The sequence below is a fragment of the Cebus imitator genome, unplaced genomic scaffold, assembly GCF_001604975.1.
Source record: "Cebus imitator isolate Cc_AM_T3 unplaced genomic scaffold, Cebus_imitator-1.0 Scaffold188, whole genome shotgun sequence".
In the NCBI taxonomy this organism is placed as follows: domain Eukaryota; kingdom Metazoa; phylum Chordata; class Mammalia; order Primates; family Cebidae; genus Cebus; species Cebus imitator.
In genome coordinates, this window is record NW_016107503.1 from 3783740 (window position 1) to 3795945 (window position 12206).

Genomic DNA, 12206 nt, shown 5'->3' on the forward strand with positions numbered 1-12206 from the left:
TGCAAAAGAAAAAAATATTAAAGACGGCTTGAGAGAAAGGCGCGGGTGACCTATAAAGGGAACCTCATCAGGATAACAGTGGACCCTTTCAGCAGAAAACCTATAAGCCATAAAGTGGTTGGGGGCCTATATTCAGCACCTTTAAAGAAAAGAAATTCCAACTAGGAGTTTCATATCTAGCCAGAGTAAGCTTCATAAGTGAAGGAAAAATAAAACCCTTTTTCTGACAAGCAAATGGTAAGGGAATTTATTACCACCAGACCTGCCTTGCAAGAGTTCCTTAAGGAAGTGCTAAACATGGAAATGAAAGACCAGTATGTAGACCCTGGACTTACACAAAGGGTGGAGCTGCGAACCCTGTACAAGATTGCCAAGCACCGTTACTTGTTCCTTGCCCCCAGGGGGATCCTGAGGAAGGAGTAAGTTAAATAGGTGTGAAGTGACCCACTCTTGCCATGGAACTCCGGAATACTAGCTGCAGGAAACCTGCACCGAAGTTGAGCTGGCTGGGAGAACAGCTGCAGTGGAGCATGACCATCCCCTCAGGCTTGCCATGCTCCAGATGGTTTCTGCCTTTGTTGACCGACAGACCTGGGAACAGTATAGTGACAAAAATACACTTAAGTACATATAGGCCACTGACACTATAAAGCAACTACACAATAAAGTCTACATAACAACCAGTTAATAACACAATGACAGGATCAAATCTGCACATAGCAATGTTACCTTGAATGTAAACAGGCGAACTGCCCTACTTAAAAGTGACAGAGTGGCAAGTTGGGTAAAGAGGACCCAACTGTATGCTATTTCAAGAGACTTATCTCACATGCAGTGATACCCATAGGCTCAAAGTAAAAAGATGGAGAAAAATCTATCAAGCAATGGAAACCAAAAAAGAGCAGGAGTTGCTCTTCTTAATTTAGACAAATCAGATTTTAAACCAACTATGATCACAAAGAACAAGGAAGGGTATTACATAATGATAAAGGGTTCAGTTCAACAAGACTTAACTGTCCTACATATATATATGCATCCAATACAGGAACACCTAGATTCGTAAAACAAGTTCTCAGAGACCTCCAAAGAGACTTCATCACATAATAATAATGGGAGACTTCAACACCCTACTGACAGTGTTAGTCAGATCATCAAGGCAGAAAACCCGCAAAGATGTTTGGGACCTAAACTCCTCAACACTTGACCAAATAGACATCTACAGAACACTCCACCCAACAACCCACACTATTCTCATGTGCACATGGTACATTCTCTAAAATCAACCACAAGCTCAGCCATAAACCTTTTCTTAACAAAATCTATCAAAATCATACCAAACACACTTTTGGGCCACAGTACAATAAAAATCGAAATCAATACAAGACAGTCTCTCAAAACTATATAATTGCATGGACATTAAACAATCTGCTCCTGAATGACTTTTATGTAAATAATGAAATTAAGGCAGAAATCAAGAAATTTTTTGAAACTAATGGAAACAAGGATATTAACATATCAGAATCTCTGGGACACAATTACAGCAGCATTAAGAGGAAAGTTTATAGGGCTAAACACCCACATCAAAACGTTAGAAGGACCTCAAAGTAACATGACACTTAGAAAAACTAGAAAAAAATAAGAGCAAACCAACCCCAGAGCTAGCAGGAGATAAGATATAATTCAAATCAGAGCTGAACAGAATGAAATTGAGATGCGAAAAACCATGAAAAAGATCAGCAAACCCAGAAGTTTTGTTTCTTGAAAGAATAAAATTGATAGACTGCTAGCTAGACTAATAAAGAAAAAGAGAGAGAAGGTCCAAATAAACACATTCAGAAATTACAAGGGGGACATCACTGTTGACCCCACAGAAATACCAAAAAAACCCTCACAGACTATTATGAGTACCTCTATACATACAAACTAAAAAACATAGAAGATATATATATCTGGAAACATACAACCTCTCAAGATTGAACCACAAAAAAATTAAAACCCTAAACAGACCAATAACAAGTACCTAAATTTAATCAGTGGTCAAAAACTTACCAGATACACAGCTGAATTCTCCCAGACATATAAAGAAGGGCTGGTGCCAATCCTACTGAAAGTACTCTAAAAATCGAGGAGGAGGGATTCCTCCCTAACTCATTCTATGAGGCCAGCATCATTCTGATACCAAAACCTGGTAGAAACACACAAAGAAACAAAACTTTAGGCTCATAGGCCTGATGAGCAAAGATGCAAAAATCCTCAACAAAGTACTAGCAGGCTGAATCCAGCAGGACATCAAAAAGTTAATCCACCACAATCAAGTAGACTTTCTTCCTGGGATGTAAGGCTGGTTCAATATGTACAAATCAATAGATGTGATTTATCACATAAACAGAACTAAAAACAAAAACCACGATTGTCTCAATAGATTCAGAAAAGGCCTTCAATAAAATTCAACATCTTTTCATGATAAAAACACTCAACAAACTAGGCACTGAAAGAACATATCTCAAAATAATAAGAGACATTATGACAAGCCCATTGCCAGCATCATACTGATTGAGGAAAAGCTGGGAGCATTCCCTTGAAAACTGGAACATGAGAAGGATGCCCAGTTTTACCTCTGCTGCTCAACACAGTACTGGAAGTCCTAGCCAGAACAAGCACACAAGAGAAAGAAGTAAAAAGCATCCAAATAGGAAAAGAGGGAGTCAAGCTATCTTTCTTCACAAATGATATGATTCTATACTTAGAGAACCCCATAGTCTCTGCCCAAAGGATCCTAGATTTGATAATTAACTTCAGTAATGCTTCAGGATACAAAATCAATGTAGAAAAATCAGTAGCATTTCTATATACCAGTAATGTTCAAGCTGAGAGCCAAATCAAGAAAGCAGTTCCATTCACCAGGGAGGTGAAAGATCTCTACACTGAAAATTACAGAACACAGCTGAAAGAACTCAGAGACAACACAAACAAAGGGAAACACTCCATTCTCATGGATAGGAAGAATCAAGGAAGAATAAATGTCATTAAAATGGCCATACTGCCCAATGATATTTATAGATTTAATACTGTTCCTATCAAAGTACCAACATTTTTTGACAGAATTTGGTAAAATTATTCTAAAATTCACATGGAACCAAAAAAGCCCAAATAGCAAACACAATCCTAAGCAAAAAGAACAAAGCTGGAAGCATCATGCCACCCAACTTCAAACTATATTACAAGGCTGCAGTAACCAAAACAGCATGGTACTGGTACAAAAACAGGCACACAGGCCAACGGAAAAGGCTAAATAACTCAGAAATAAAGCCCCACATCTACAAAAATTTGATCATTGACAGAGCTGACAAGAACAAATAGTGGGGAAAGGACTCCCTATCAGTAAATGGTGCTGGAATAATTGGCTAGTCATTATGCATAACATTGAAACTGAACCCCCTACCTTCACCATATGCAAAACACAACTCAAGATGGATTAAAGACTCAAATGTAAAACCTAAAAGTGTTAAAACTCCAGAAGAAAACCTAGGAAATACCATTCTGGACATAGGCCCTGGCAAAGATTTTATGAGGAGACCTCCAAAAGCAATTACTGTACAACAAAAGCAAAAATTGACAAATGGGACCTAATTAAAGTGCTTCTGCACAGCAAAAGAAACTATCAACAAAGTAAACAATCTCCAGAATGGGAGACGATACTCCCAAACCATGCATTCAACAAAAGTCTAATAAATAAGGAACAAAGCAACAAGCAAAAAAACAACCCATTAAACAGTGGGCAAAGGACATGAACAGGCACTTCTCAAAAGAAGATATACATATGACCAACAAGCATGAAAAAATGCTCAACATCCCTAATCAGTAGAGGGATGCAAATCAGATCCACAGTGAGATACTATCTCATACAAGTCCAAATGGCTGTTACTAAAAAGTCAACAAATAACAGATGCTAGTGAGATTGTGGAGAAAATGGAATGTTTACACTGTTTTGGGAATGTGCTTTAGTTCATCTGTTGTGGAAAGCAGTTTGGAGACTTCTCAAAGAACTTAGAACTACCATTTGACCCAGAAATTCCATTACCAGGTATATACTCAAAGGAATATAAGTCATCCTATCATAAAGACACATGCACATATATATTCAGGGCAGCACTATTCACAATAGCAAAGACATGAAATCATCCTAAATGCCCATCACTGTTGGATTGGATAAAGAAAATGTGGTACATAGCCACCATGGAATGCCACACAGCCATAAAAAAGCAGATATCATGTTCTTTGCAGCAACATGGATGCAGCTGGGGGCCATTATCTGAAGCATATTAACACAAGAACAGAAAACCAAATATGGCATGTTTTCGCTTATAAGTGGAAGATTAACGTTAAATACACATGGCCACTGTGAAGGGAAAAATAAACACCAGGGCCTGCTTGAGCAGAGAGGTGGGAGGGGGGTGAGGATCGAAATACTACCTATTGGGTGCTATGCTCGTTACCTGGGTGATGAAATCATGTATGCACGAAACCCCTATGACATGCAATTTATCCATGTAACAACCCTGCACATATACTTCAGAACAGAAAATAAAAGTTGGTAGGAAAAAATAAATGAGAAAACACAGTTCTACAATCCCTAAACAATGTATTTTGGGATTTAAAGTTTTTCAAATTTTAATCAGTAATATGATTCATCTATGGCCCATAAGGAAGCGCGCCCAGCAGGATTCTGGGCTGTACCCTAATTAAGCATATTTCTATTCCTATAGTGAAAGTTATGCACAGCTGCACAAATTGGATAATATTATAAATAGACTTCAATTTATTCAGGTTGAGTTTTGTTGACTAGGAAAAAAATTTTGATTTTAAAGCTTTTTGGATTAAAGAAAAATGAATTGGTATTGAGCATATATATCTATGGATAGATAGAGATATAGATATATAACTTAGATCAATAATTTCCCGCACATATTAAGTGCTATATATGTTAATTTCTACTGTTTTTGTCACTTAAATTATTATTTTAGTTGATGGGATGAGGAGGAACAACGAGTTTTGTCTTTTTTCTTATTGAAATTTTCATTTATACAATTTGGTCAAGTATTCTTTTTCTTTCACAACCACATCTTTTTTTTAGAAACTGTTTCCTCTTTGCATGATTTAGACTTAATCCAGCAGGAATGTCTTGTTAACTGCTGACATCTAAGAAGAGCCTTTAGCCACAAATGGTTGGCCAGCTTCTAAGTTAACATGGACCAAAGCCAAGACATTTGTAGAACTGTAATCAACTGTAATCAAATTTTGGAGTTTTTTTATGTTTGTAAAGTTCAGATTACTGTGTCATCTTCAGTTTTAAAGACTTATTAATAGTTTATCTCTCTTCCTATTCTCATGTTAGGGAAATGTATCAGAAAAATATGATTTTAAGATGTTAATAGTTCCTTAGCACCCTTTTTTTCCAAAAGATTATTAATCACCCCCCATCATCCTGTCCAGATTAGCACTGTGTTGAAATACAGTTTATAATACATTTATAATTCCTAACCTTTAAATACATTTATAATTCAAGTATATTTATAAATTAAGTAATTTAAAGTAGAAAAAAAATCAAAGCTTCAAAACAATAGATGTTCTCAAATGTAAAATTTGGTAATTGGACCACATAGTAATATCCTTTTGTTGTTAGTAGAGAGGTGGGATATTTTTCCACATTGATTTATTAGTCGTATCTCTTCTTTGGTTAATGCTGTTGGCTTACCTTCTTTGACCATTTGTCCAACAGGTCTCTTAGAGCCTGACTAATTTATATAAACTGTTAAAATGTTTAAAATATTGCCTGTCATCTTACATGTTTTTTTCCCTCAATATACCTGGATCATTATTTTTAAAAACATAGAAGTTCCCTCCATCAAACTTTTCATCTTTCCTTGAGATACATTTCTAGAGGTAGAATTGCTAGAATCAAGGGATCAAATTTAAGGGAGTTTCAGTGACAATGCCAACCTTTTGAAAAATATCTTTGTGGGCATTCTGCAAAAGGAAGAGGAAAAACGTACACAGATCTGTTTTTCTTAGAACAATGCTTAGCATTAAAATTACACTCTCATAAAAGGCTTTTAAATATTTTCCTTCTCTGGGATATAAAACAGTTAACATCATGTGAGCAGTAAATACCTTTGATGTCGATGTCTGTTGCTCTTACCCCAGCAAGCTTTTCTCTGGGAGAGTGCTGCTGATTGTTGACTTGGAGCCCTGGCCAGGCTCCTTACCATCTGCTCTTCCTCACTAATCAGCAACTCAACAAGGAAATGTGTTAAAACTTAAGGTGGAATGCTTTCTAAAAATCTTCAGGGTGAAGATGTTGAAAACAATCCACCATATAGTCAGGGTTATGAATTTTATTGTGTGCTTACTTTCAGTTTATTTTATAAACTGTTGGGATGCTTCCATTTTATTTTGCAGATAGCAAAAGAGGTGGCTAACCTTGCCTGTGGCCACTTAATAAGTCAGTGATTACAGATGAGTTTTTATTCCTGGTGCAGTCAGTGGTGTCTACTGAGGGAAAATCAATGCTCCTAGGTAGCCTTTCCATCTTAGCTTATGGTCTTACTGCACACCGCAGTTGTTACATTCTTTGCCAGTATCCTCTAACCCCTAAATCTGTAGTATCCAACACCATAGCACTAGCCACCTGTGGTTATTTAAATTAAATTAATTCAGTCCCTTGGTCACACAGGTCACATGTGGCTAGTGGCCACCATATCGGAGAGTGCAGATACACAACATTTCTGTCACTGCAGGAACTTCTCACACCTTTCCCGATTTTAAATGGAAATTTCTTGGCATCCTTTTTCTAACTTTCCTTTTATTTTAGAGGAGGAGTTCATCCTCTCCCAAGTGATCTTTTTGCTCATAAACTGACGGGAAGCAATGGATTGTACCTCTCCCTCCTTCCCTGGAACGTCCTTTCTGCCTTGCATTATTCAGCTTCTCTCTATTCCACTACCGCCTTCCACAAAGCAGGCTCATAGGCCACTACCCTGTTTCCCTCCTGCTCTCCGCCAAATTTTTCTAGTAAATAGTCTGTATACCTATTATAGCCTGTACAGTTTTTCACTACTTACTCTCCAGCCCTTATAACCTAGCTTTTAACTTCATTTCCGACATGGTGCCAAAACGGCGCTCATAAGGGTTACCAGCTGCCTTCTGATTGTTAAACCCAAACAGCCCTCTCTCAGTCACCTTTTTCTTCGGCATGGAAAGAATTTGATGCCGTGGGGGAGGGCTTCCTTATCATTCTTTTCCTCCTTCACTTCTACAGTATAAAGGGGTTCTGTTCTGGCTGTGTTCTCCTGATTCATTTGTTCGGTCACTTCCGCCTCCCATCTGTCATCATCGCCCGCTGTGTATGTCAGTGCAGTTCTGGTTTCCTTACATTTCCATTTTGTTACCCGTGGCTCTAGTATTACCCAGATTCTGAGAATTCCCAAATTCAACATCTCTAAATCTGGTCTTTTCCCTGAACTCCAGATCAAAAGGTCCAGTGTGTGTTGGACGTCTCTGTTAAGATTATCCTGCCTCCCTCTCAACATTAAGACATCTGGGCATGCTTTTTTTCCATATTTCTTTATATACGACACATTATACCAGCATGTCCCAAACGGTGACTTTTCACATTTTTCCTGATTCCATTTGTTGGCCTTAGCTAGCAGGTCTGTTTTATCACTGTGATATTAACAGTTCTCCTGGCCATCCCTTACTCCTAACCTTCCCTCACCCCTGCTTTAGGTCTGGAACTATTTTTCTTTGACCTCAAATATTCTCCCAGTACTGGTGCTGTTACTTCCATTCTTTCTATTCTTCACGTATGTTGCTGCCAGACAGATTTCCTGAAGGTCATTAAAAAATACATATACACAATGCAAACATGCGTAATAATTACCAACTTAAAATTAATAATGCCAATTTAAAATAAATATTCCCATGGTTCAAAAGGCACTTAGTGAAGAAACTGTGCTCCCATTTGTGCCCTTTATCTTCTCTCGTGCAGTCTTCCCAGCAGGTAGACCCATGGTTACCAGTTTTATTTTGTATTTTTCAGAAAAATGTTTATGTGTGTACAAGCCCATATATATGTTATATGCACAGAAATTTTCCTTTTCTGCAAATGGTAGTATATGAAATATGCTTTTTATACTATCCTTTGTGTGTATTTCTAAAGAATATATCTTGGTGATCTTTCACAAAGAGCTCCTCATTCTTTTATACAGCTGTATAAGATTCTTCTGTGCATGCACCATAATTTATGTAACCAGTTCTCTCTTGATGAGCATTTAAATCATTCCCCGTCCTTCACTGTTCTTTGATAAGTCATTCTGCTCTGATGCAAGTATAAGCAGGTCACTTGTGAGGGTCACTGTGAGAGCCCGCTATTTTCTGCCTGTTCATTTACTGTTAGTGCTTTGCTTCTTATGTACTGAGTTGCAGTTGCTTCAGCCCACTCTTGCTCCTTAGTTCAGAAGCCTTCAGGGACTCTCCACTGGGAGTAGATCTGTCTCCCCTTCAGTGTGGGAGGAGGAGCAGGAAGTGCAATTCACACAACAAACTGTGGGAGCACTTGCGGCTGTTTCCTGTTGGGCTAACTTGCTGTTCCTCCAGCATGTCCCATGTGTTTGTTGCCTTGCTTTGCACGGAGTGCTTCCCCTTTGTTCATCATCTTCCTTCCAGATCCACTGCATCCTTTGAGACTGCGCTCACAAGCCATCACATCCGTGAAGCTTCCTTGATTCCTGCTCCCTTCTGCTAAAAATAATCCAGCTTTCTACTGAGGACTCTCACACAGCATGTCTTTTTCGGTGCTGGATTACATTTCAATGTCTGTGCAGTTCTAATTTAGCTACTCGTTAGTAATGCCCCAGACACAAGGATAGATGGTGCCTCGTCTTGCCATCCCCCCAAAAGTCTCTTAACGTGGTGTCTTGTAATGAATGAAAAAGAACAATATTGAGTCTATTCTTTCATGACATGATGGGTTGAAGAAATACTTTCAACACAGAAATCACCATTCTTGTGCATTTCAGCTATTTTTTTTACATTAAAAATGCCTTTATTCTTCCTCCTAGGAATATTATAAGAGCTCACCACCACAAAGTCTTGCATTCCCAGTGACTGCTCCTGTGACCTCCTAGAAATGAGGGTGCCATTCCATTCCAGCTAAAAGGATTGGCAGGACTAATTATGGTTCATATTACAGTCCCACAAGACCTTAATATGTGATTTGGAATCATGGGTCTCTTTTTATCATGTCTGTTTTTATTATGAGATTGATTGCTTGTCTGATAACTTGAATTTTAATTTAAAAAAAATTGAGTAAAACTTATTAATAGAATCAAACCTTTCCAGTGAAGTTTTGGCTGTAGCGACCTTAGAGAGTAGAGCAGTAAACTCCATGCATTTGAGAATACAGTGGGTCCAGGGTACCCAGTGTTCAGACTGGGATGTCACTGAAGTATGGCCACTCTGCATGATGGTCTTTCTTCCTGTGCTCATAGGTTTTCGAAGAACCCTCCATCAGCCTTTTTGCCCTGGAACATTGTGAGGGAAGAGAGTTACATCTAGAAGAGGCTGTGAACTCTGTTCTGAACAAGGACCTGCACTTCTACACCCAGTCTGTGTGGGTAAAAAGTGGACTGTAAGTATGGGAGAAAGGCTTGGTCTGGTTCAGTCCCTGGTTTCAGACAGAGCTACACAGTTGCAAACATTCAGGGGGTCGTGACGAAGAGTGCTTTGGGAGAGAAGGACAACCACAGATGATCACAGCGTATGTCATAGAGTAGGTCAATCAGATGCCTTTACCCAGTTGAACCGACTTTTCTTTTCAGAAGAAATTTCAATATCTCATCAACTTTGGTTAAGACAATTTCCTACTTGGGCAGCTGACTGCCGGCAAGACAAAGTGTGGTGTTGTTTTTTGATTTAATAGCTTGTGTATTCTAGAGCAGTTCCCTCCAGGGTACTTACTCTTCTGTGGACTGCACTGGTTGACCTAGCCTGCCTACCTGCCGACTGTTTTTCATTGTTAATAATCAGGATAGATCCATGGGTCTGTGCTTTTAAAAATTAGAAATCTGCCTTTAGAAAAAAATTAAAATTGTGATACAAATATTAGGTCTGAATGTGAATATTTAGGACAGAAATGGTGAGAAGCCTGCAAGTGAGGGGCCTTGAAGTTGAAGCTGTTTGCTTCCTGGAAAATCTGCCTCTGAAGCATCTGGCATATGGAGTAGCCCCTACTCCTGCCCTGTTAGTGTTCTGGTACCAAACATCAAGTAAAACAACACACGTAACTCGTGATGATTAATACAAAAATGGCTTTAAAAGTTTTTCTGTGGCTTTGAAATTCTGTGATAATCAGCTCTGCTTGTTTAAGTATCTTGGAATAAAGAAAGAAAAAGCCAGTAATTTAAGTGGAGTTGAAAATTAAACTATTACAATAAATGGCTTTTATATTACACACGTGTATAATAGCTTAAATTTTCTTCTGCAGAGCATTTTAAATGGTTTGACGTTTATTCAAACAAATTGATTTATTCTATCTAAGCATAAGATTCCAATATATTATTTACCAATTAACTAAATCCATTTAAACTGAATTTTACATCCCTGTGATATAGATCTTTCACAACATTTTAATACATTTCTTTCCTTTACACTTCTGAGTGAAACTGATATTTGACTCACTTCTGAAAACTTCTTTCTTATTTTTATCTGGAATACTGATGCCATTTTATCTTGACTTTCTTAGTTCTTCTCTTTGGCTTATTAGCCACCTACTCTTACTATTCCAAAGTGTCTTTAAGAGAACAGTGAAGGCTGCCTAAGGATTTCCCTAGGCTACAGGATGCTAGTTAATGTACAGCTCACTTCCCTTAGTGACAAGTTGGGTTTGGTTTATTTCAATCCCCATGTTATGCCGCCATATCTTTGAACTGCGATGATGGCTGCCATGCTTAAATGTACCATCCCACACAGTTTTCCAACTGTGGAATTCATTTCAGTCAATAAATAATTAGGTACATTTGCCTAAAATTTTGCCTAGATTTTATAACCGAAAACTTCCCTGTTTAAAGAATCTGCGGCTGGAGAGGCGGCTAAGCCTGTCCGTGGTCATGCTGACCTGCCTCTTGCACCGTCTGCTTTTTTAGATTTGTGTAGGCAAGGATGGGGTCAAGAATGGGCCATTCATCGTTCATCTCTCCATAATTTGGCCAACTCTGATCCCAGCTGTGGGAGCAAGGAGAACTCTTCGTAGCGGTGGTCAGGTTGAGTCAGTCATCTCTCCCCAAGCTTTCCTCAGCTCTTCCCTTCTCCCCACAACTTATGCACAAGTTGGTATCTTTTCCTGCATTACCTGAAGTACTAGTCCCTCAGGAATATTGCACTTGGTAAGTTTTAGAAGTTTTTATCTGTAAAATCGAGGGGCTGAAGTTGCTGCCATAGCAGCACAAGTAACCCTTTGTAACTTGTCCTAAGCCCCGGATGGCACTGCTCCTGAGCTCTGGTTCATCTGACTGCAGACTGCCTTGCTTGCTGCTGTGCTCTCTGCCTCACCCACAGGGTCATGCCTCCCTTGGTGCAAGCCAGGGCAGCCTCTGCCACAATTCCAGGTGCCTTAGCAAAACAAAGCAAGGCAGCCCCCTCATCATTCCTCCACCACACACTTGCTTAAAGCACTGTGTTCACGGACCTTGAGTTGGTCCTGTTGAGAATTTCAGGTCCTCTTAGTGACTCCAGCGCATTACTCATCAAGCTTAGTAACCACCTAAAGTGGTGCTCGGCAAACTGTCTCTGTCAAGGGCCAGACGGTCTTTTCCGTTTGCAGGTCTTCTGTCTGTGTTGTAATTACTGAAGTTGCTATGGTAGTACAAGAGCAGCCGTAGCCAATCCTTAGAGCAGTCGGCATGACGTGTCCCCTTAAGTAAGTCTTGAGACTCCAGACACGCCTCCAGTGTACTTTTACACACTTAAATGCAGCCAGAGTTGAAGGCAAGGGTTTGGGGGAGGATTTTCAAAGAGCCGGGCCTTGAAGTAAGAGTGTGATAGGGAACTTCTGCTGACAATTCTTAGTCCTTGGTGGCTTCAGAGAAGCTGTGCAGGGAGGAGTGGAAGAAGGTATGTCGGGAGAGCTTACTGGAGCCGCACCGAGGGCC

General features: G+C 39.2%; 2 protein-coding genes across 3 annotated transcripts in view; one reads left to right on the top strand and one right to left on the bottom strand.

Moving 5' to 3' along the window:
- The window catches only part of CRYBG3 (crystallin beta-gamma domain containing 3), a 133276-nt gene that overhangs the window by 109268 nt on the left and 11802 nt on the right, over nucleotides 1-12206 (top strand). For both annotated transcript variants that reach the window (XM_017546195.2, XM_037744878.1), the window contains one exon: nucleotides 9549-9688. In XM_017546195.2, the coding sequence (XP_017401684.1) occupies nucleotides 9549-9688 (140 nt within the window). The remainder of the gene's footprint in view (nucleotides 1-9548; nucleotides 9689-12206) is intronic.
- RIOX2 (ribosomal oxygenase 2) overlaps nucleotides 10307-12206 on the bottom strand; it is a 43335-nt gene continuing 41435 nt past the window's right edge. The window contains exon 11 of the mRNA XM_017546201.2: nucleotides 10307-10429. Coding sequence (XP_017401690.1) covers nucleotides 10322-10429 — 108 coding nt within the window. The 3' untranslated portion in view covers nucleotides 10307-10321. The remainder of the gene's footprint in view (nucleotides 10430-12206) is intronic.